General features: G+C 32.2%; 1 protein-coding gene across 2 annotated transcripts in view; it reads left to right on the top strand.

Annotated features, from left to right (window-relative positions):
• LOC132730074 (E3 ubiquitin-protein ligase LRSAM1-like) overlaps positions 1 to 24,790 on the top strand; it is a 52,505-nt gene extending 27,715 nt beyond the window's left edge. For both annotated transcript variants that reach the window (XM_060715929.1, XM_060715930.1), the window contains 19 exons: positions 346 to 423; positions 1,167 to 1,235; positions 1,454 to 1,538; positions 2,462 to 2,626; positions 6,228 to 6,275; positions 7,686 to 7,804; positions 8,665 to 8,694; positions 9,070 to 9,280; positions 9,906 to 10,002; positions 10,199 to 10,269; positions 10,983 to 11,082; positions 11,692 to 11,782; positions 12,051 to 12,206; positions 12,881 to 12,976; positions 16,562 to 16,660; positions 17,263 to 17,394; positions 18,306 to 18,392; positions 19,082 to 19,225; positions 19,894 to 24,790. In XM_060715929.1, the coding sequence (XP_060571912.1) occupies positions 346 to 423; positions 1,167 to 1,235; positions 1,454 to 1,538; positions 2,462 to 2,626; positions 6,228 to 6,275; positions 7,686 to 7,804; positions 8,665 to 8,694; positions 9,070 to 9,280; positions 9,906 to 10,002; positions 10,199 to 10,269; positions 10,983 to 11,082; positions 11,692 to 11,782; positions 12,051 to 12,206; positions 12,881 to 12,976; positions 16,562 to 16,660; positions 17,263 to 17,394; positions 18,306 to 18,392; positions 19,082 to 19,225; positions 19,894 to 20,022 (2,007 nt within the window). In that variant the 3' untranslated portion in view covers positions 20,023 to 24,790. The remainder of the gene's footprint in view (positions 1 to 345; positions 424 to 1,166; positions 1,236 to 1,453; positions 1,539 to 2,461; positions 2,627 to 6,227; positions 6,276 to 7,685; positions 7,805 to 8,664; positions 8,695 to 9,069; positions 9,281 to 9,905; positions 10,003 to 10,198; positions 10,270 to 10,982; positions 11,083 to 11,691; positions 11,783 to 12,050; positions 12,207 to 12,880; positions 12,977 to 16,561; positions 16,661 to 17,262; positions 17,395 to 18,305; positions 18,393 to 19,081; positions 19,226 to 19,893) is intronic.
• Positions 24,791 to 25,003: the final 213 nt, after the last annotated feature.

Below are 25,003 nucleotides of genomic sequence, written 5' to 3'. Positions count from 1 at the left end.
AGACAGGAAAGGTGGCCTTAAAATAACGTGAAAAATTTGGTCTTGTGGTTAAGGCATTTGCCTCTCAACCTAGGGACAAATGGTTTGAGTCCTAGTTCTGCTCACAACCATGTTTACTCATATGACACCTTTAGTCTACAACAGAATTATATACATGTATGTATAAACTTGTAGGGGTGGACATTTTGGAGTTAATTCCTGCAAAAAAAAAGTACAATGTACTTTGCATTTGCAGGGAAAAAAATCTCTAATTATTGTAAGTTTAAAAACTTGGCTATTAACATGTGAAGTCTTTATTATCTATAGACTAAGATAAGCTTCGTTATGTTTTTGTTTGTATTGCAGGTTTTATTACTACACGACAATTGGTTAAGTTCCATCCATTCAGCATGTAACAACATAACAGATCTATCCTCTATCAGGGTAAGGTAACTCTTCTTTCTCTAAATTTTATATCTGAATCAGGTGAAGATAACTCTTTTAATTTTTGCAGTATAAGAGAAAGATAACTCTTCACTCCTTTATTTATACCCAAGGGAAAGATAACTCTTTCTTTTTGGGTTTCTGTTTATAATGGACATAAACTTTTATTCCTTATTTTTTCCACTATAAGGAGAAGATAACTCTTTAACCCTTGATTTTTCCTTTATAAGGGAAAGGTAACTCTTTTTGGTTTTCCTTTTATAAAGGAAAGGTAACTCTTTTCTTCTGTGTTGATAAATTTATCATAAAAATTCTGGCTTTATGTTTACAAAAAGAAAATGTCTGGTTCATATTCAAGTGATTTAAATAGTTTTTCTTTTATTTTCATATGCTGCTGATGTGATAATTTTAGACATAAACAGTTTGATACACATAACAAATTGTTCAAAATTGCCAATTTGCTTAAAACTCATTTTCAGATAAGAATTAAAAAATGACAACATAGATTAAATAAATATTTGTACACATTAAAGACCAATATGTCAATTTGGATTCACTTATTTCTTTAAAACCTGCATGAATTTATATGAAGTATACTTAATATGTTTTTAAATCTATCATGTAGTTTGAGCTACATATTCAAACCTAATAGAATAAATTAAGGAGAGATATTTTGAATATGATTTTGCAGTCTGGTCTGGCTTATCAGTTTCAGTTCATAAATTGTAATATGTTTATTTCAGGTACTAGATGTACATAACAATGAGCTCAGACATATACCTGATGAAATAGGGGAACTAAAATGTTTACAGGTGAATTTATGTCGATTTTTATCTGCTTTGCTTGCATTGCATGTTTAAAACCTATTTTGGAATTTGGAACCCCAAAATTGGAAACTCTTTTGAAATTAGGAAAAAAATTGAGTGTTATAGATAATTATGTTTAAAGTAAACCAATCTTTGATTGTGTCTGGATGTGAAACTGATATGATTATGATCTATTACTAAAAACAACTATTTCAATATTGCAGGTGTTAAACCTTGAGCGCAACAGGCTCACAAAACTTCCCAAAACAATTGGACATCTTAGTTGTGTACAAACATTAAATATCCAAGGCAAGTTTTTAATATTATTAAGGCATTATATTTATTATAAGCTCTTCTGATGTGTAGAAAATTAAGGCATTATATTTATTATAAGCTCTTCTGATGTGTAGAAAAAGTTTTGCTATAATGATTGCTGGGTTATTGCCGTCATCATTGTCAGGCAAAAACTTTAATGTAGCCCATCATTCAAACATTAAAGAAGTGATAACGAGGTAATAAAAAAATGCTTATCATAACAAGGTGCAGTTGTTAGACAAGGTTCATAGTTCTGAAACTTCAAAGCTATATTTGTAGAGTTATGCCCCTTTTAACTTAGAACTTTTGTCAAAAGTGGTTATTTCAACAGACGAGTGTTATCACTGCAAATCTGTTTCTGTAGACCAGTAGAATCTAAGTATTTTGTTTTCTCATACTCAGTAATACATTATCAAGTTAACAGTTAAACCTGTGTTAAAGACCACCTCTTTTTAGGGTACACCCTTTAGATAAACGCCACTCTTCAACAGCCTAAATTGATTATATAGAATTACCTCCAAATAAAGACCACTTATCCATAAAGGACATGTTAAGCTTCTCCCTTGGATGGCCTTTATGTACATGTTTGACTGTACTTGCTTGATTTTTTTATCAAATGAATCACTAATTTCCTCTAAGTGCCTTTCCTAGGATTTTCTTGTATCAAATTAAATCTCAGGTTTTCTCGTAATGTTACAGCATCAGGTAGATGATTGATTAGAAAATCTAAACTGCACCAAAATTGCTTTAACACTGTTTTCAAAATCTGTTAATCAATCTTTCATGCGACATGATGTTTAAAAAACATCCATTTTGCCATGGGGCATGTTACATAATCATGAGATAAGTTTCCATGTAATAATGTTTTCTATTTTGATAAGACCTGTTAAATTAATCGCAATGTTTTCATTTTGTAGGTAACAAGATTAAAGAGTTACCTGACAGTGTTTGTCAAATGAAATCTCTCCGAATGCTTGAAATCCGAGAAAACCGGATAACCGAATTACCACGGCAACTGTGTCAGGTCCGAACATTAGAAACGCTCAATCTGGACGCTATTAGTATGAAATATCCGAATTATAGTGAGTATATTAAGGGTTCTTGTTTGTTTTCAGTGTGTTTTAAGAATATAATATTATGTTACTTTAAGTTAAACTTGAATACAATCTGATCAATGAACACAAATGCTTTTCTGAGACATTTTGTCTCCTTTAGACTATGCCGTTTATCTCATCCTCATGTTTATATATTTATGTAACATTTGCTACATGAATATTTCAAAAAGTGATTTGATATGAAATCTTTTCTTCTTTTTTAATTCTGCAACAGTTTAAAGTGGTATCAGTTATGCAGCACAGATGATATTTCACTGATAAAATCAATTAAATCGTCTGATTGAAATTATTGATTTCTCATAACACTGAAGAGATATAAATAGATTGAAAGGAGAATATGTAGCGCAATCGTAAAAATATTGCAATGTTCTCACTTCTCAGTGTGATATATAGCATATTCACATGAAACAGACAAAAATCCTCCCTGTATTTCAACTAGTACTTGATTTTTTAGTCCATTATCAAACTGTATAATAGAATTATATACATGTATATAAAAATATATATACATGTACTTAGATGTTGTTTGTCATTGAATAATTAATACATTTAATTTTTCATGAGTTTATTTAATGTGTTAGATGACTTGTTAAAATGTAGCATTTCACACATATTTGATATTGTTCTTATTTGCACAGTTTTTATGAATCAATGAAAATCAAGTACCTGTATTGTGAAATGTTAAGGGCCCACTTCTTTGGCACTTTGGTAATTGGTACTGTTATTGTGATTTAGTATTTTGCATGGAAGTCAAAATACATCTCTATACATTTTGCTACCATCATTACAAATTATTTCAAATTTAGGGTCATTAACCAGGTTTTCCGAAGGAAAAAACTGGTTATTAGATTGAGGTATGTCGGCGGGCGGATGGGCGGACGGGCGGGCGGCGGGCGGGCGTAAACAATTTCTTCTGTGCGCAACTCCTCCTACAATTCTCAACGGATTTTGACCAAACTTTCACAGAAGCTTTGTCATCAAGTGCCCTGGCGCATATTGTCGGGGGTTTTGCGATTAGATAATATTTGACCTAATTATGGCCCTTTGTTTTTTTTCCTTATATAAAATATATAGTGAACAATTTCTTCTGTGCGCAACTCCTCCTACATTTTCTCAACGGATTTTGACCAAACTTTCTCAGAAGCTTTGTCATCATGTGCCCTGTCACATATTGCCAGGGTTTTGCAATTGGTATATATTTGACCTAATTATGGCCCTTTGTTTTTTTCCTTATATAAAATATATAGTGAACAATTTCTTCTGTGCGCAACTCCTCCTACATTTCTCAACAGATTTTGACCAAACTTTCTCAGAAGCTTTGTTATCAAGTGCCTGGCACATATGGTCGGGTTTTGCGATTAGATAATATTTGACCGAATTATGGCCCTTTGTTTTTTTTTCCTTATATAAAATATATATAGTGAACAATTTCTTCTGTGCGCAACTCCTCCTACATTTCTCAACGGATTTTGACCAAACTTTCTCAGAAGCTTTGTCATCAAGTGCCCTGTCACATATTGCCAGGGTTTTGCAATTGGTATATATTTGACCTAATTATGGCCCTTTGTTTTTTTCCTTATATAGAATATATAGTGAACAATTTCTTCTGTGCGCAACTCCTCCTACATTTCTCAACGGATTTTGACCAAACTTTCTTAGAAGCTTTGTTATCAAGTGCCTGGCACATATTGTCGGGGTTTTGTGATTGGATAATATTTGACCGAATTATGGCCCTTTGTATATTTTTTCCTTATACAGAATATACAGAGAACAATTTCTTCTGTGCTCAACTCCTCCTACATTTCTCAACGGATTTTGACCAAACTTTCTCAGAAGCTTTGTCATCATGTGCCCTGTCACATATTGCCAGGGTTTTGCAATTGGTATATATTTGACCTAATTATGGCCCTTTGTTTTTTTCCTTATATAAAATATATAGTGAACAATTTCTTCTGTGCGCAACTCCTCCTACATTTCTCAACAGATTATGACCAAACTTTCTCAGAAGCTTTGTTATCAAGTGCCTGGCACATATGGTCGGGGTTTTGCGATTAGATAATATTTGACCGAATTATGGCCCTTTGTTTTTTTTCCTTATATAAAATATATAGTGAACAATTTCTTCTGTGCGCAACTCCTCCTACATTTCTCAACGGATTTTGACCAAACTTTCTCAGAAGCTTTGTCATCAAGTGCCCTGTCACATATTGCCAGGGTTTTGCAATTGGTATATATTTGACCTAATTATGGCCCTTTGTTTTTTTCCTTATATAGAATATATAGTGAACAATTTCTTCTGTGCCCAACTCCTCCTACATTTCTCAACGGATTTTGACCAAACTTTTTAGAAGCTTTGTTATCAAGTGCCTGGCACATATTGTCGGGTTTTGTGATTGGGATAATATTTGACCGAATTATGGCCCTTTGTATATTTTTTTCCTTATACAGAAATATACAGAGAACAATTTCTTCTGTGCTCAACTCCTCCTACATTTCTCAACGGATTTTGACCAAACTTTGATCTTAGAAGCTTTGTTATCAAGTGCCTGGCACATATTGTCGGGGTTTTGTGATTGGATAATATTTGACCGAATTATGGCCCTTTGTATATTTTTTCCTTATAACAGAATATATAGTGAACAATTTCTACAGTGCGCAACTTCTCCTACATTTCTCAATGGATTTTTGACCAAACTTTCACAGAAGCTTTGTCATCAAGTGCCCTGGCGCTCACTAAATTCCCATGTTTCTTCCAAGACATCATTCAAGTATTTTTTTAAAATTGTTAACATACTTTTCTTGATATTGCACAAAACACCACACGCCAATATTGTTGACAAAAGAAAATGACAAGAGACGCAAAAATGCAAAAATTAAGCAAAAATAAAGTACTGTTTACCTTTCTAAAATATTTGGGAAAAAAAGGCGAACAGACAACATAAAATTTCTCAATCATTTTTGTTTGAGGAATTTTAAAAAACCATAATTCCTCCTAAAAGTTCAATTAAAAACAAATGCCCCTTCATGACAAAGCTTCTGTGAAATATTTTGCTGAAAACCTGGTTGCATCGCATTGCGATGTTCCTTGTTTTCTTAGGTGATAAGCATTTTACATGTTCCATTATTACAACATTATAAAACACATATTTGTCCTTTATATAGAAATAAAAATCCACTTAAGGCACATTATAACTCAGAAATGAACAAATATTTACTTCCTTAGAAAGGTCATACATGAGTTTTATAAATTTAAATAATGGTTTTAGAGTACGGTATGTTAAATGCTTGTTACCTGAAGAAAATAGTGCTAAATATAAAAGTAGCAAAATGTAAACAAAGTAGTATTTTCACTTTCATACACAATCATTTTTAATGTACCAATTGCCAATGTACCAAGCAACAGAAGAAGAAAACAGTTCAGATAATTGGCCAATGAGTAACCAAAAAGAAAACAATATTGAGAAATAAAAAAAAACACATTTCTAGGGCATAATGCGCCTTTTAAGTGTCTAAATAAAATATCAGGACAAGGCTATCACTTATGTATCAAATTCATTTTCTTTTGCAGCTATTTGCTGTTCAGGTACAGAAGCTATCATGAAATTTCTTTGCTCAGGTTTGTATTAATTTTTATCTCATCCGCAGAGACATTTCTGTCACATTGCTAAATTTATAAAATGTACTTGCCCAACTTCCAATTTTGGGTATGTCTATTATCATTTTTGGGGATGTAAAGATAAAAATTTGAAAATAATTTGGAAACAGTACTTGTATAGAGCCTGGTCAGATTGTGTGGTTGTACAGGCTGGCCTGGTTCTATACTAATGGCATAGAAATGTCACTTTCTGTTTCAACTGGTGAAAAGGTCAAACATTGGTCTTATACATGTATGTAGTAGTGTGTATAACAAAGTGAATTCGGAATACTGCTCTGATATCTTGATACAAGGAAATAACCTACCAGGAAGGTCTTGAAAATGATTGTATAGAAAATCAATGTTCTTCCTTCTATTTGTAGAATCATTTAACGTTTTTCAGGACCCTCTATATTTTTCTATAGTAAATTGATCAAAAAAGTTCAGTGCAGTTGTGACCATACAGCTAATATCAGTTTTTAGAAATTAATTTTTGGAAATATTTGTTTTAAAATTATTTTGAAAATTCTCACGACATTTTTCATACACTAAGATATTTAACCATTAACCTCCTTAATTTCTAAAAGGACTTGTCTTATTTCCATTTTTTGGAATTGTCCATTATCAATTTTGGGGGTATCAATATGAAAATTTGAAGCTGGTCAGCCAACAGGATAAAGCCTGGTCAAACTGCAGAGAGTTCATTTTATCAAAAACAACAAATTGGCCAAGGGGGATATAGAAAAATACATGGTTGATGTCGGGATGGAGAAGGTTTATCCGGTGAGCCAGCCAAGATTCACTTTCGCAGCTAACCGGATAAACCTTCTCCATGTATTTGAATTATCCTGCTTTTTATCATGTTTTTAGAATAATTAAATGGTTTCATTCTTGTTTTCCCCCGATAAAATAGCATCTATATGTAGTTTTGTTTTGCTGTTAAACATGTGACGTCACCATGTGACGTTATGACTGGAGATAGACAAGTTTATCCGGCGAGGCTTTATCCAGCTGATGATATAGACAGTAGCAGGATAAATTTTAATATACAGGCTTAAAATACAACTGATTTTTAACAGCATTTTAACTGATGATATGGATCATCAATCTGTTAATAATGAAAACCCTGAAAACTATTAAACTGGTTCTTTACTGGTGGCAAAGGCTTATTAATTCTGTTATTGTGGGTTAAAGATCAATTAAAAACGCTTTACAGATGTTATAAATCTCAACATACCTACAGTATGTAACCAAAAGAACATTCAGTAAATGTACATAACTAACAAACAGACCCATTTTATCCAGAGAGGATTATTTTTATGGGCATCACCTGTATAACAAACAATATTGCATACCATATCTGTGTAATACTTTATTTATTGCACCTTACAGAATGTGATATGGAGTATTTACCTCCTTCCAATTTCCTCCTTAATGTATTGGAGCCACCGAAACCCGAGTTACTTAGTCCGCAGGGAAGTCGGGCATTACAACAAGAGGAACATTTTCTGGTAATTTCAAATAAACTTTTGTCTTGTCAATTTATTTTTACTGAAAAAAAAGCTACTATAACTGCTTTGTCAATTAATGTTAATGTTAATTCTGAATAATGAATAAATATATACGGTAGATTAACAAAGCTTTACATTCTTTTCCTTGAGTCTTTTTAAAATGGTTGAAATGTTCTTCAGTCTGTTTGAAATTCCTGCATTTAACTGAGCTGACCTTAAATGACCTATATTTTATTGAGTTGACCTTAAATGATCTACATCTGATTGAGTTGACCTTTAAATGATCTACATCTGATTGAGTTGACCTTTAAATGACCTACATCTTATTGAGTTGACACTAAATGACCTACATCTTATTGAGTTGAGCTTTAAATGACCTACATCTTATTGAGTTGACACTAAATGACCTACATCTTATTGAGTTGAGCTTTAAATGACCTACATCTTATTGAGTTGACACTAAATGACCTACATCTTATTGAGTTGAGCTTTAAATGACCTACATCTTATTGAGTTGACACTAAATGACCTACATCTTATTGAGTTGACACTAAATGACCTACATCTTATTGAGTTGACACTAAATGACCTACATCTTATTGAGTTGACCTTAAATGACCTACATCTTATTGAGTTGACCTTAAATGACCTAAATTTTATTGAGTTGGCCTTAAATAACATAAATTTTATTGAGTTATCCTGAATTGACCTACAGCCTGAGTTGACTTTAATTGACCTCCATCTTATTGAGGTGACTTTGATTGACCTAAATTTTATTTGAGTTATCCTAAAATTACCTACATTTTATTGATTTTGCTGGAAATGACCTACATCTGTTTTATTTTCTATTTTATTTTCAGAAACACATAACAGGTTACAATGATATGTTGGTATGTTATTATTTCATGTACTTTGATTTATTTACATATGTATTAAAAATCACATCATAATAATTTTAGTATAGCATATTTTAGATAGAATTTATATAAAATTGAAAACAATGTTTTGTTTATTTAAAGATGAAGACATTCCTGTAGATATATGAAAAAGGATAAGAAAAGGTTGTGAATGGAACATTTGGAAGGTCTGTACAGGTATCAACATGCACCCTGAATAAAAAAACAAAATATACCTAGAGGCACCTTTTCATCTTGCAATCATCAAAAAGTTGGGAAATGGCCCTTTTACACTGTTATATTTATTTTATTTATCTTAAAACCAACTCAAGTAAAAATTAACCTATATGCTGTAATATTTATTTTTAGAATCAGAAACGTCTGGAGCTGATAGAAGTAGAGCGTCAGTTTGCTGAGCACCAGGAGGAGCAGGCACAGCTCGCGCTCATGGCCCAGAAAAATCGTGACCAGATGATCGCCATCATAGCGCAGGAAGAGAGCAAGATGGAGAGGGAGCTCGATAAATTATCCAAACAGAAAGAGATTAACCAGAAAAATCTGATAGATGATCTGAGAAAAGGTACAAAACTTTGACCCTTAACCTGCTGACTTTGAATAATGGACTTGCCCTGTTTTGTATTTGGAACAGTTCATTATCAATTTCGGGAGGTGGGGGTGTGGAGATGAAAATATTAAGTTAAAGGGACTTGCCTGAGGTACGAAAGTTTAAAAAAAATAACCCACAAAATTTGAATTTATTACATAGATCAGCGGGTGCACTTTAAACAGAAATATATGTAGAAGATAATTAAGAAATATACTTGAAAATGCATTGAAAAATCATTGTTGTTTTTCCCAGGATGTTCCTATCTCGACTTGAGTGAAAAATGTACTAATTCTTTTCAATTTAGGTCATTTTTCCCAATAATGGAGTAATTGAAAATCATAAGTTACTGGTATAGTACAACATAACATGGAACATTATTCTCAAAATAATATTTCTGTGTCAAAATACCTCAGTCGAGTCCCTTTAATTTAAAGATGTCAGCAGGACTGGGTAATGGGTATTTCCCAGAAAATTTATTCATATGGTTCAAATATGCTTCAAACTTCCATCTTAGACAGCCTTAAATTTATGAATCCCCTCTGGTAAAATATGTATACCAGTTTTAATGTAAATGTATAATTTTTTTGTGATTTTACAGTGGAAGAAGGGGCAGATAACCTTATCTCTAGTCTACTGGATATGAATGCTAAAGCCAAGAAAACTGAAGAGCTGTTAGATGCAATTGAAGAAGAAAGGTTTGTCAAAGTGATTTTCATTATACACATTTGTTAACCACACCAGAGGTTAAATGAATTAATATCAGGGTCAAGCTTGGAGTAAACTCATTTAAACTTTATATTAATCAGTTTATTTAATAATATTTTACAAACATTGGAGTTCTTTTAGAATATTGTTTTACATTTGTTACATGTTGTTATTTTTTCATCACAGGATCAAGGAGAACAAATTGTTTGAAGTAAGATGGGAAGAAAGTCAAAACCTCAGGAAAAAAGAAGTGCTCAGTAAGTATTTTACACTGCACATTTAATCACGTACCAGACACTGCTGTAAGTTTGAATCTCACTGGGAACTTTGGATTCTTTTATGTGAGGAAGTTGTCCAACTAGTGGAGATTCTACGAAGGTGACTGCTCATGCCTGAAATAAGAGGACTTTCTTCATCAGTATAGCTGGAAAGTTGTCATATGACCTATACAGTGATAGTTTAACTGTAATCCCAATTATATGTATATAATCAACAACAGAAACAAACTTATCATATCATTTTCAGGCATGATATCTTTATTAAGTTTTGATATCTAAATGAACTTCAATTCAAGCTGTTGGGCCTACATCACTGAGGGTTTTTTTTTTTATATTAAATAACTTGGGCCCCCCACTGCTGTGGCTAGATGTGTATTATTGCTAAAGATTTTTATTATTAAAATATATTTACCACCATTGAAGTTGGTTCAAAGCAGCATGCTTCCAGATTCATGCTAATTCTCATTTAAAAATTGAAAATATATTCAAAAGTATTTGGAAGTGAACAAAGAAAGAAATTTGGCACTTACATACCACATAAATTACCAAAAAAAAAAGTCAAAATATGCAAAAAAGCGCTTTATATTTGGGTGTGCTGTCCATCTGTAGGCACTTGTATTTTGTTTTAAATGTCGAAACAGAATATTAATGAGATGTTCAATAGATGAATGTAATTATTTTTTTATTTGTAGAGAATATGGAGATGATATTACATCATTCAGAATGGTTTGAAGGTGTGAGAAAGAACTTCGCATCTGACAAGGAGAACTCTTTACAGATGGCCCTAGAGAAGTACACGTTTTCTTCTAATTATCTGCATGAATTTCATTGCTACCCAGAACCTGTTATATTCCAAAAAAAAAATGGACTTGTCTGGCTTTCATTTTTGGAACTGTCCATTATGGTTTTAAGGCAAAACAAAATGAAAATTTCAAGTTTATCAGCTTACAGTATAGAGCCTAGTGAGACTATAAAGATTTATCGAGCTGGTTCTAACAGGCTAAAGGTTAAATATGATAATTTTAGCTTGATTATAAAAAAAGATTGAAGCTTTTTTGAATTTCTTGCGAGTCTTCTGCCTGGAACTTACCAGTATTGGTGAGGGCCAAAGGACTCAAGTAGGGCTCAAACCTATAACTTCAAGGTTTAGAGACAGACACCTGAACCAGTAGGACTTTGTAAATCATGAATTATGACTTTGTAGGTGACTTAACCAAGATGCTCCTAACATCTTTAGACTGACATAAGTTGTGCACTTAATGAAAAAAAAATGCCAGCTATATGTAAAAGTTTAAAAGTTTAATGTCTGCCCATTCATTATTTCTTGCTATAAACATTTGTACAATGTTTAATGCTGAATAAAATCTATTGTCATTGTCATTGTCATATTGTTTATTACAGTGATGAGATGATGGCCAATGCTCAGATAGAAAGTGTTTTGTTAAATAATGACAAACAGATGACATTACTTCTAGAAGATTTAGCCAAACAGGTTTGTTCAATGTTTGAATTTTTCGTAGTTTGAAATGAAATGAAAGGCTGCTAAAGAACTAGGTCCAAAGCACAATCACCATAACCCTATGATATATTATAATTTTTTTTTTCAATTTCATGAATCATTTGGCAACTAACTGAATTAAATTTTCAAGATTTTATTTTGCTAATTATTGAATAAAATCTTTAAAGCTTTAGTTGGCTAATAAATAGATATTTTAGAGGGGAAATATCAACTGGATAAAGGGAGACATATATAATTATAGGAACAACTTCAGAGGGATGCTTTTGAAGCCCTGTTGTTACAGAAAGATGCAAAACATCAAAGAATTACCAATCAGATAGCTTTAATCCAGGAAGAGTTGTCTAACCTGACAGTAGTGGAGGTGGAAAGGAGAGAGTTCAGGGCCTTTGAGGAAATGGTAAGATGTTCTTTAGATGACTTTGTCTTGATAATTCTTGATAAAATAATCTTTTTAAGAGGAAATTAGATGTGTAACAAAAAGAATAATGCTGTAATTTTGTCACAACATCAGATAAAAAAAGTCGAAACTTGTGTGTTCAAAGTCACTGTGCTTCAATCAACTGGTAAACTTTTGTCACGGTTCAGAACTGTTCACTTTTTAGGGGAGATAGTGTGTATGTGACCGGATAGCTCAGTCAGTATAGCCGCGGAACGGTATTCCGGGGGTCCAGGGTTTGAGTCCCAGTCAGGCTGCACATTTTTCTCAACCTTTGACACTTTAATGATTTTTTTTAACAATATTAATGTAATTATTAGTTGCCCCAAAACATCTAAGCAAATCTGGATAATATATCACAGTGTGGGAAACTTTGTATTTTTGAATTTTCTTCCAGGTAAATGTTATTTTAAGTTTAATATACAATTGTCCGAAATGTTTCATTATGTCTGCATAACATAGAGAAAAAATTAAAGTGGAATGTTGTGTAACTACATAATTGTTTTACATAATGTCCGTATATTTTCAGATTTAATCCCATGTGGTATTGAAATAACTTGTAAATTCAGTATCAAACTGATTAATCTGTGATTGCTTACAAAAAAAAATTCTGAATGGTTATGTTTAAATTACAGAATCGTCTGGCAGAGAAACGTATAGCTCTTATAGAGCTGTTGTCACAATTGATGCTAGAACAAGATAATAGACAGATTGAGCTCAGACGTAGACTGGTATGTTTGATTAGATATTGATGTTACTATAAATAGATTACTTAATAGACTGGTGTATTGATTATATTTTGATATTTTTTATTAATAGACAATTTATAGACTTTTTATTAATAGACAATATATAGACTGGTGGTACATTGATAAGATATTGATGTTTCTATAAATAGATTATTAAATAGACTGGGCTATTGATTATATTTTGATATTTTTATAAATAGACAATTTATATACTGGTGGTACATTGATTACATATTGATGTTTCTATAAATAGATTATTAAATAGACTGGGCTATTGATTATATTTTGATATTTTTATAAATAGACAATTTATAGACTGGTGGTACATTGATAAGATATTGATGTTTCTATAAATAGATTATTAAATAGACTGGGCTATTGATTATATTTTGATATTTTTATAAATAGACAATTTATAGACTGGTGGTACATTGATAAGATATTGATGTTTCTATAAATAGATTATTAAATAGACTGGGCTATTGATTATATTTTGATATTTTTATAAAAGACAATTTATAGACTGGTATTGTCAGTACCCACAAATGAATGACATCATCATCGGTAGGGCAGGTGTACTAAAGCTCCTCGCCAACCTCAATGCCAACAAAGCTGCCGGCCCTGACAACATTAGACCAATTGTCCTGAAGGAGCTGAGAGAAGAGATTGCTGACATCGTTGCAGTTCTTTTCCAAAAATCCCTGACCACCGGTAATATTCCCAATGACTGGACCCGTGCAAAACGTATGCCCTGTCTACAAAAAAGGTGATACAAGTGATCCAGCAAACTATCGCCCAATTTCCCTTACATGCATCCTCTGTAAAACACTCGAACATATAGTTGCCTCTCAACTATCCTCTCACTTTACCACCACAACATACTCTTTGATCTTCAGCATGGATTCAGAGAAAAGACGATCATGTGAGACACAACTCATTGAACTTACTGATTACTTTGTGAACAACCTTTCAAATGGCAAAACAAACAGATCTTATACTTCTTGACTTCTCCAAAGCTTTCGATAAAGTAAACCATCTTAAACTCTTAGATACCCTGCAAGAACATGGTGTTTGTCCTCAAATTCTAAACTGGATACAGTCATTCCTTATTGGCCGTAGACAGACAGTAGTTGTGGATAGTGACTGCTCATCTGAAGTCCCAGTTACCTCTGGAGTGCCCCAAGGCTCGGTCCTAGGGCCCCTCTGTTTCCTTCTATATATCAACAAGTTACCATCTTCTGTCCTCAAATCCCAAGTCAGATTATTTGCAGACGACACTGCTGTATACCTAACCATCAATTCCTCCTCAGACCCCCCAACTCTCCAACATGATCTAGACAATATGGTTCTGTGGGAGAAGCAGTGGGACATGGAGTTTAACCCTTCAAAATGCCAAGTCATCCATATCACCAAAAATAAGACCATAATTAAACACAAATATATGCTCCATGGCCAAATCCTAGAGTCTGTTACAAATGCTAAATATCTCGGACTAGATCTATCTGCTGACCTTAAATTTAATACACATATATCTCGAATAACTTCCAATGCAAACAGATCCCTTGGCTTTATTAAAAGAAAATGTCATCACTAAAAATGAGAAAGTAAAAGAACTAGCATACAAGTCCCTGGTCCGCCCACAGGTTGAATATGCCTCATCTATTTGGTCTCCTTATACTAAAACCAATATTGACAAAGTTGAGATGATCCAGAGACGTGCAATAAGATGGGTTAAAAGGGATTACTCCCCTCACTCTAGTGTCACAGCCATGCAGGAAAAACTGGGCTGGCGATCCCTTGAACATCGCAGACTGGACTGTAGACTGATAATGTTTTATAAGATATACCATAACCTAGTTGCAATTAATCTCCCAACTTATGTTCAAACCCCACATAGATTAACCAGACATATGCATCCCTTATCCCTACGTCAAATACAGGTATCCTCCGACTACCATAAGTACTCTTTCTTCCCTCATAGCATTATACTATGGAATAAACTTCCTAGTAACATTGCCACCCTGCCCAACCTGAGTCAGTTCAAACAGGCAGTGGTGGGTTTGCAGTACTAGTCTTACTCCCAGTGTTTTTAAACTATTTTATCTCTTATCATCTTGTTTCACTATTAACATTTTAACCATGACTAGAATACATTTTTCAGTCTCACCTTCCAAGCATGTCAATGTTTGGACTTTTCTTTTTAGCTTTTCTCTTCACCTTTTACTAACAATCCGACGTGCACTAAATTCCTGCCTTTAACACTCGTAAGAGGGGTTGGCAGTATCCAGAGATAGATAGATAGACTGGTGGTACATTGATTAGATATTGATGTTTCTATAAATAGATTATTAAATAGACTGGGCTATTGATTATATTTTGATATTTTTATAAATAGACAATTTATAGACTGGTGGTACATTGATAAGATATTGATGTTTCTATAAATAGATTATTAAATAGACTGGGCTATTGATTATATTTTGATATTTTTATAAATAGACAATTTATAGACTGGTGGTACATTGATTAGATATTGATGTTTCTATAAATAGATTATTAAATAGACTGGTATATTGATTATTTTTTTATATTTCTATAAATAGACAATTTATAGACTAGTACATTGATTAGATATTGATGTTACTATAAATAGATGATTTTATAGACTGGTCTGTTGATTATTTTGATTATAAATAGACAATTTATAGACTAGTACATTGATTAGATATTGATGTTACTATAAATAGATGATTTTATAGACTGGTCTGTTGATTATATTTTGATATTTTTATAAATAGACAATTTATAGACTGGTGGTACATTGATTAGATATTGATGTTTCTATAAATAGATTATTAAATAGACTGGTATATTGGTTATGTTTTGATATATTATAAAGTGATAATTTCTAGAGTGGTATATTGATATAGAGTGGTATATTGATTTTTTATACATTGGATATTGCTATGAAAAGATAATTTTTATATACTGCCTGGTACATTGATAAGATTTTAATGTTGTTATTTTTTTATTTTTATAAGTAGAAAATTTGATAAAAACTAGACTGGTATTTTGTTTAATTTCTCAAACTTATGGAAATTGAACTTAATTAGAGTTTAGACTGAGATACTGATTTATTAAAATAATTTATCCAAAGTTTTGACTGGTACACTGATTTTATTCTGTTGATTCTAAAAGGAGACTGTATAATGCCTCTATAAAGATATCATCAATTAGATAATTTCATGGTTATTTGAGGAAAATGTCAAATTCGATTTTTTCCTGATAAAGAGTGAAACAACCTCTCTGTAAGATAACATGCCCATAAAAAGTTATGTTTGTGAAAAATAGACAGTATTAAAAATATCTCTTTGCAGATCTAGAATGTGAGGTAAATTAATCGATGATTTTTATTTAATGCATGAAATTCCATTGTTGAAATTGTCTACTGCCAGTATAGAGAAGTGCTACCATTTACAAAAATTGTGTTACTACATGTATATATAGATTGATAATTCCATATATAGAAATTATGTTACTAAATATAGACTGTGTTTCTATTTATAGGAAGAGATGGAACAGCAGAAAGAGGATGGTCAAACAGATTATTGGCTGGTACAATATCAAAGACTTATGGATCAAAAACCACAGTCTCTCATTGATAGGGTTAGTAGGAAAAATTATTTAAACTATTATCTGATGAAATGTTCATGCCCTCTCATGATTAGCTTCAATAATGACTCTCATTAAGATATTCGTTGCATTACCTTACATGAACAAATTCATTCAATACCTCTCATGAATAAATTCATTCATTACCTCTCATGAAAAAAATCATTCAGAACCTCTCATGATTAGCCTTAATTATGACTCTCATGAAGAAATTCATGCCATTACTTCACATGAATAACTTCATCACATGACAAATTCATTCAAGACCTCTCATGAACAAACTCATTCAAGACCTTTCGTGAACAAATTTATTCATTAAATACATCATATGAATGAATTCATAACCTCGAACAAACTTACTTATTCATTCATTATAACTCATTGACAAAATTATTAATTACTTCTCACAAACAAAAAATTCATTCATTTTCTCTCATGAACTTATTTATTACCTAGCGTCTCGAGGGTTATATTTAAAAACAACCATTTATTTGTTTTGATTAAAATAAGAAACCCAAAAATTTTTATATAGACTAATATTATATTGTAATTATGGAATTTTAGATAACTTTGTTTTGTTAATTTTGTTATAACAGGAGCAGAACCTAGAGATTAGTGTTGTGAAGATATTAAATAAAGCCAAGGCTGAGGATTATTTACCTAGGTTTGCTAGACATAGAATCACCATAGAAACTCTGGTACAGATGACAGAAGATGACTTCAAACAGGTACCGGTAGTTAATGATGGTTTTTAGCTCATCTGTTTTGAAGAATAAGACAAGCTGTTATAATCTCTGCGTCAACATTGTCGTCATGGAAAAACTTAATTTAGCCCATTATATAAACATTTAAAAGGTATCAATATGAAATTGGAATGCTTGTGTATCATGAAAAAATGCAGAACTTTTGTAAGACAAGAGGCATTATTCTTTAAGGCTAATTTTTGGAGTTATGCCCCTTTGTAACTTCAAATTTTTTGTCAAAATTGGGTTTTGATAGTTGTAGCCCTTAACAGACAAGAGTTATAACTGCATGCGTTGCTCTTGTTTGTGTAGATGTTTGGCTTGATAATATAAAATTTACCAGGTTGCCTGTTTAAAAAATGGCTGAATCCCACCAGAAATTTTTGAATTGTTTTCTGAAGGGAAGCTGTCCAGCTAACAGAGCTTCAGTAGTTCTACTCAGGTGACAGCTTGTGCCTGAAATAATTTCCAAAAGGGAATCTGAGGTCTTCCCTCCATCAATAAAGCTTGAAAATTGCCATATGACATTAACAGTGCTAGGGTGAATTGCAAACAAAATATAAGAAAATAACAAAAAACAAGAGTAACGTAAGCAGTATTAGTTACCCTCTCGTCCATCACAAAACAAAATGTTTTGTCAATAAAATTTACATGTAGTTTACATTTTATTTATTCAATAAATTGTACATAAACAACATAAACAAACATTTCACAACAAAGAAATTCAGATACAATTGGAAAACAAGAAAAACAATACTTATATCAATTCCTCTCTTGTAAAGGTAAATTTTCAAAATACAGATACAAACATGTTGCAGCTAGCTGTAAGCTCTTTGTATTTACAATGAAGAATAAGTGAATAAGATTAAGATGAAAAGGTATCCTATATTTTGTAGATGGGCATTCATGAGCTAGGAATACGTAAAGATATACTCAGATGTGTAGAGGCATATAAACAAGAACAGAACAAGCTTGGAGAAATGGTATGTTCAGATTATTCTGTAATAATTACTAAATTTTGTTCACTGGTTTGTATGGTTGAACAATTAGAATTAATCATTTGAGTGCATTGTGTCAATAAAAAAGGCAGTTTGAACTTCACAGTACTGTCTTTGTATACACTTTTGGCTTCTTAATTTTGATTTTGAAATTCCTGTCAACACTGAACATTCCAAATTCAAATTTAGTTTAACTTTTTAGGTTGACTATTTGAAGAATAGGAAGAGTTATTGTTCTCACTCCTGCGTCAGCGTCACACTTAGTTTTAAGTTTTTGTGCCAAGTTGGTATCTCTAAAACTACTAAAGGGAATTGGTTGAAACTTCACCCACTTATTTGAGAGGATAATAGGTCGCTGTGCAAGGCCCATAACTCTAACATGAAATTTTTTCTTTAAAGCACTGAGAAGAGTTGAGCATGCTGTCCTCCCGACAGATCTTGTTTCATGAAGGCACAAAATTGTTGCGAACCAAATAAAAATCTGGGAATGGAAGTTCCTTTAGAGCAATGGAAACAAACCCAAGAAGATGAACATTTTAGATTGGTCTGGATTGAGTCTGTTCGATGGAAGATAATTATAATAATAATATGTGCAACTTGTCATAAAGTTATTTACCCATAATATGAAGTTGTTTTATACCAGTTTTATAACAAATTGACTGTATATTTTACAGGATAGTATGGCGGGTAAAGCTACGTTTGTTGAACCTTCAAGACCTCCCACAGCCCCACCTGAAGATGTTGTGTTCACTGCCAGACAGACTTCTATTGTTGCCAGGGGTCTTAACTCTGAATGTACAATATGCCTTGATAGTATTGTAAGTATGCTTTTTTTTCAGAGCAATGTGTTTTGATTTGAATTTATGAATAAAGATAGAGAATAATAATGTATTACAGGCAGGTGTTTAATATGTAATAAAAGTCACATGTGTTGAAAGATGTAATAAAAGTCACGTGTGCTAAATGTTTTATAAAACACACCTGTAACTGAGCATGGTTTTGATCGAAATTAGAAACCCAAAATAACCGAGCATTATTTTGATCGAAATTAAAAACCATAAATAACCAAGCATTGTTTTGATCAAAATTAGAAACTCAATATAACCGAGCATTGTTTTGATCAAAATTAGAAACTCGACAAAACCGAGCATTGTTTTGATCAAAATTAGAAACTTGACATAACCGAGCATTGTTTTGATCAAAATTAGAAACTCGACATAACCGAGCATTGTTTTGATCAAAATTAGAAACTCGACATAACCTAGCATTGTTTTGATGAAAATTAGAAACTCGACATAACCGAGCATTGTTTTGATCAAAATTAGAAACTCGACATAACCGAGCATTGTTTTGATCAAAATTAGAAACTCAACATAACCGAGCATTGTTTTGATCAAAATTAGAAACTCAACATAACCGAGCATTTTTTTTTATCAAAATTAGAAACCCTAAATAACCAAGCATTGTTTTGATAATTTTTTTTCAGTCTGAAGTGATATTTATGAACTGTGGACACGTGTGTACATGTCTACAATGTTGTGAATCAGTCAAGCAATGTCCACTGTGTCGGGCAGATATTGTACGAAGAGTGAAGTTAATGACAGCACAGGTGTAACAGTACAGGGTACCAGGAACTTTTACAACACTTATGATATTGTAGACTCAAAAGTCTTGGTTCCTGGCATACTAACAGCTTTATATGATATGTATTTGGGATACTCAAAATTGTGTAATAATCAAGGTCCAACCATTAATACACATTGTCAGTTACTAGAAATAGCGTTCACTTCATTTCAATTCCACCATTGTGATTTTTTAATGTGAAGAAATATCTTCAAACCATGCTTTAAATATTCCATCATCAATTAATTTGTTTTGTTTACAATATATTTATTGCAAACAATTGTATAAATTGTTATTATACTATGAAACATATAACACATGTATATGATCACATATTGTCACCTTTAAATTAAACCTTTGACCTCTAGATGATCTCTAGAAATGATGGTAACAAATCCATGTCACCATTGTAGATCAAGACAAGCCTACACATCTTTGCCATCTCTGCTAGTGTAGAGCCAGGCTAGTCTAAAATTCCATGCTATCTTCACCTGTTTAGAGCTTGGTAAGTCAGAGATTTGATGCTATCTCTACCAGTGTAGGTCTAGGCTAGTTTGAAATTTCAATGCTAACTCCACCATTAAAGAGCTAAGCTAGCCTGAAATTCCATGCCATCTCTACTATTGTCATCTCTACCAGTGTAGAGGTATGCTAGCCTGAAATTCCATGCCATCTCTACTATTGTCATCTCTACCAGTGTAGAGGTATGCTAGCCTGAAATTCCATGCCATCTCTACTATTGTCATCTCTACCAGTGTAGAGGTATGCTAGCCTGAAATTCCATGCCATCTCTACTATTGTCATCTCTACCAGTGTAGAGGTATGCTAGCCTGAAATTCCATGCCATCTCTACTATTGTCATCTCTACCAGTGTAGAGGTATGCTAGCCTGAAATTCCATGCCATCTCTACTATTGTCATCTCTACCAGTGTAGAGGTATGCTAGCCTGAAATTCCATGCCATCTCTACTATTGTCATCTCTACCAGCATAGAGCTAGGCTTGTCTGAAATATCATGCCATCTCCACCATTATAGAGCTAGGCTTGTCTGAAATTCAGTGCTATCTCCAACAGTGTAGAACTAGACTAGTCTTAAAAAATAACATGTCATTTCTACAAGTGTAGAGCTAGGCTAGTCTGAAGTACCATGCCATCTAGACTAGCGTGTAATGGCTGTTGGATGTATTTAAATTATGTAATTACCTAAACAATTATTAATGAACTATTCCAAACTCTGGGCAAGGCAAGTTTAAATTTACCAGTATAATTTCCTATGTATTTTTATCCAGAAATGATTCATATTACAGATAAACAGTAGAAAAAAGCCATTTAAAATAATTTATAATATACGTATCCCCCATATGCATTGATCACTTTTAATTATGGAAAACAAGGAACTAAATCTGAATTAACAAAGCACGATAAAATATATACTGGTAGTCACAGTCCTGGACATTACATAAAGATATTTTATAAATATCGAGATTACAAATCTGTTTTTTTTTGTGTTTATGTAAATTTATTTATGTTATATATTTTATTCTAGCCTGTATAGATTTTTTTAAATGCATCTGTATATATTATAAGAATGCTCAAATTTGTACTACAGTCAAATCTGTGATAAAGACCACCCTGCGAATAAAGATCACTGTAGATAAAGAACACCCTGTAGATAAAGACCACTCTTCAACAAACCTTCATTTATTAAAAAAGCCAAAGTTACCTCCAAATAAAGACCACTTGTCTATAAAGCCCATGTTCAGTCGCTCCTTTGGATGGCATTTGTTTCCAGGTTTGACTGTATTATAGAATATATTTTGCTTTATAATGTTACCTGATTACTTCAGGATATACACTTACCTGTTGATTCATGATATTGACAAGAGTTTCTGTTCTGAACAAAATTTGATATTGTAGGGAATAGTATTTATTTGGTTTTTGTCAAAAATGGCAGTTCTAAAGGGACACTCATTTGTAAATTCTTCTTGTTATATAGATAATAAAGTTTCAGTAGTGAATTAAGTTTTGATTCGAGTTATTCTTTTATTGAATTAAGTTATGTTCATTAAGAATATAACCCCATAAAATGCATTTTCAACAAAATAAGTAAACACTATGTAACTAGAAATTTTCAAATGTATATTATCCTAGTTTTGCTTTTTTGTCATGTAAATTATGTTTCCATTTTCACTTTTGATGTACAATGTTAAATACCCTCTACTGTATATAGATTATTTTTATCTCACAATTAATTACTTTATACCAATTATTGTTGTTATTGATGGTTGTTATTGTTTTTTGTTAAAATTATTTTATTATTATTTCACATAGATTGTATAAATAATGTTCAAGTTCAATGATTATTCTTTAATTTCTGATGAATTATATATGATAAAAGGGTGTAAACCTACAAATGGCATAATATACTCAAAATTTTCAAAAATCTGTTTAATATTATTTTATTTTAAATTTCTAGTGGTCTAATTTGAAGAAAAATAACTAAAAGAAATAAAAAAGATTGACTCTGAAACCAAAGTACATGCGTTAATATAAGGATACAGAATAAATTCTGAGCAAGCTTAGTGATAATTTAGCTTATGTGCTGCCTGTTGGATAGAATATTTACAAATATTTACAGTGACATTTCAGATACTTTTGTGTTATTTTTATGATATCATAAATATATGATAAATTCTATCATGAAACAATTATTTTACCAAATATACATATATAATTATTACTCAGTATCTTTAAAAGAAGGATAATACTGAAAAATGTATTCTATTTTAACTTCATAAAAATACAATTGTTACAGACTGTTTATTCAAGTTTTATATACTTGAATCATGTAATCTTGTCAACATACTTAGTCAAGGAACATTCTACATAATTGTACATATTCCACACCAGTGATTATTTATGGTAATCAACCTCATTTCTTAATTTTTATGCCCCCACAATGTGGGAGCATATAGCGTTGCACTTGTCCGTCAGTCCGTCCGTACGTCCCGAAATCTTGTGAACGCAACTCCTCTTAAACCGGATGGCAGATTTTGCTTAAACTTACAGGGATGAACAACCTTAATGTGTAGATGGTAGTAAAGGAAGGAATTTTCGCTGCGACCAAATTTAACAGAATTATGGCCCTTTGTTGATTTTTTCACTATATACTATGTAGAAATTTTGTGAAAGCAACTCCTCTTAAACCGGATGGCAGATTTTGCTTAAACTTCCAGGGATGAACAACCTTAATGTGTAGATGGTAGTAAAGGAAGGAATTTTTGCTGCGACCAAATTTAACAGAATTATGGCCCTTTGTTGATTTTTTCACTATATACTATGTAGAAATTTTGTGAAAGCAACTCCTCTTAAACCGGATGGCAGATTTTGCTTAAACTTACAGGGATGAACAACCTTCAGGTGTAGATGGTAGTAAAGGAAGGAATTTTCGCTGCGACCAAATTTTACAGAATTATGGCCCTTTGTTGATTTTTTCACTATATACTATGTAGAAATTTTGTGAATGCAACTCCTCTTAAACCGGATGGCAGATTTTGCTTAAACTTCCAGGGATGAACAACCTTAATGTGTAGATGGTAGTAAAGAAAGGAATTTTTGCTGCAACCAAATTTAACAGAATTATGGCCCTTTTTTTATTTTTTCATTATATACTATGTAGAAATTTTGTGAACGCAACTCCTCTTAAACCGGATGGCAGATTTTGCTTAAACTTCCAGGGATTAACAACCTTAATGTGTAGATGGTAGTAAAGGAAGGAATTTTTGCTGCGACCAAATTTAACAGAATTATGGCCCTTTGTTGATTTTTAGTTTTCAACTTGTGGCACATGTAGTCCAAAAAATATTTGACCTAGAGTCATAAGATTGACAGAATAGTGGCGTGTGGGGGCATCCGTGTCCTATGGACACATTTCTAGTTTTGTCAACTCTGCTGTAACATATACACAACTATATGTGTACAATCTGGTCTAGATATATTTTAGAAAGAAACATTGTAAATAGTTCACAACAGTGACAGCAGAGCTTTGAATCAATCAACCTCATTTTTCTCCTCTTTTATCAACTCTGTTGTAACCTGTACAAGATTTTTTTTCATACTCTATGCCTTACATAACATATGCTGCTGAAAATGTTCAGTACAGTGGGTAGTGATAATTGTTTCTTTTTGTTTGTTGTTGTTTTTTTTTCCTGTTTTGTGCAATATAATTTTTTTTAAAGAAGCTTTAATATTACAGTTCTTCGTAAAAATGAAGCTTCGGATATTCTTATAGTGATGTATTAATGAATTGTTATGAACTGATTTCCCAATTTCAGATTGAATTAAAAATGAGATTTTTTTTTCAGTGTCTCAAATTTAACACTTGGTGTGATATACATGTATATTTATTTTTAACCGCCACTGGAAATTAATTTTTTGAGACCCAAGTCTGAAAAAAAGCAAGTCATTTTGGTCTTTTTTGTTTGTTTAGGTTTTTTAGTGTGGGTGTGGGGTTTAGCAGGGATGGATTTTACACTTGTTGAAGTCACGGTAACGACTAGTTCTTTAATGCACCTCCAGGAGGGTGGGGGCAGATGAGTCGCATGCTGTACAATGGTATGCTTAGGATGACTTAATTTTGCTGTTATGAACGAAAGATGTAATTTTATACGCTGTAAGAAAATAGTTACGGGTGTAATGGCATAAATTTCAATGGAAAATTGTTTTATTAAGGCTACAAGAATTTAAAATATGATGGAATATGGTAGAATATGAATAGAAATAATATCTGACATATGTTTGCGGTTCGGATCGGAATATCTGTCCTGAGGGGAAATGGGTGGGTTCTCAAGAATCTGAATCGCACTATATGACAGATATTGTTATTTTAATCTAGTTTGAGTATTTTCTTGTACTTTTAAGCATGGAGAGATATTGTATTTCCTTGATAAGCATTTATTTATTATGGTCTTGATA

The sequence above is a fragment of the Ruditapes philippinarum genome, unplaced genomic scaffold, assembly GCF_026571515.1.
Source record: "Ruditapes philippinarum isolate M1 unplaced genomic scaffold, ASM2657151v2 ctg3869_1_1_1_1, whole genome shotgun sequence".
In the NCBI taxonomy this organism is placed as follows: domain Eukaryota; kingdom Metazoa; phylum Mollusca; class Bivalvia; order Venerida; family Veneridae; genus Ruditapes; species Ruditapes philippinarum.
Note: the sequence above shows the minus strand (reverse complement) of the source record. Positions and strands in the feature narration are given on the sequence as shown.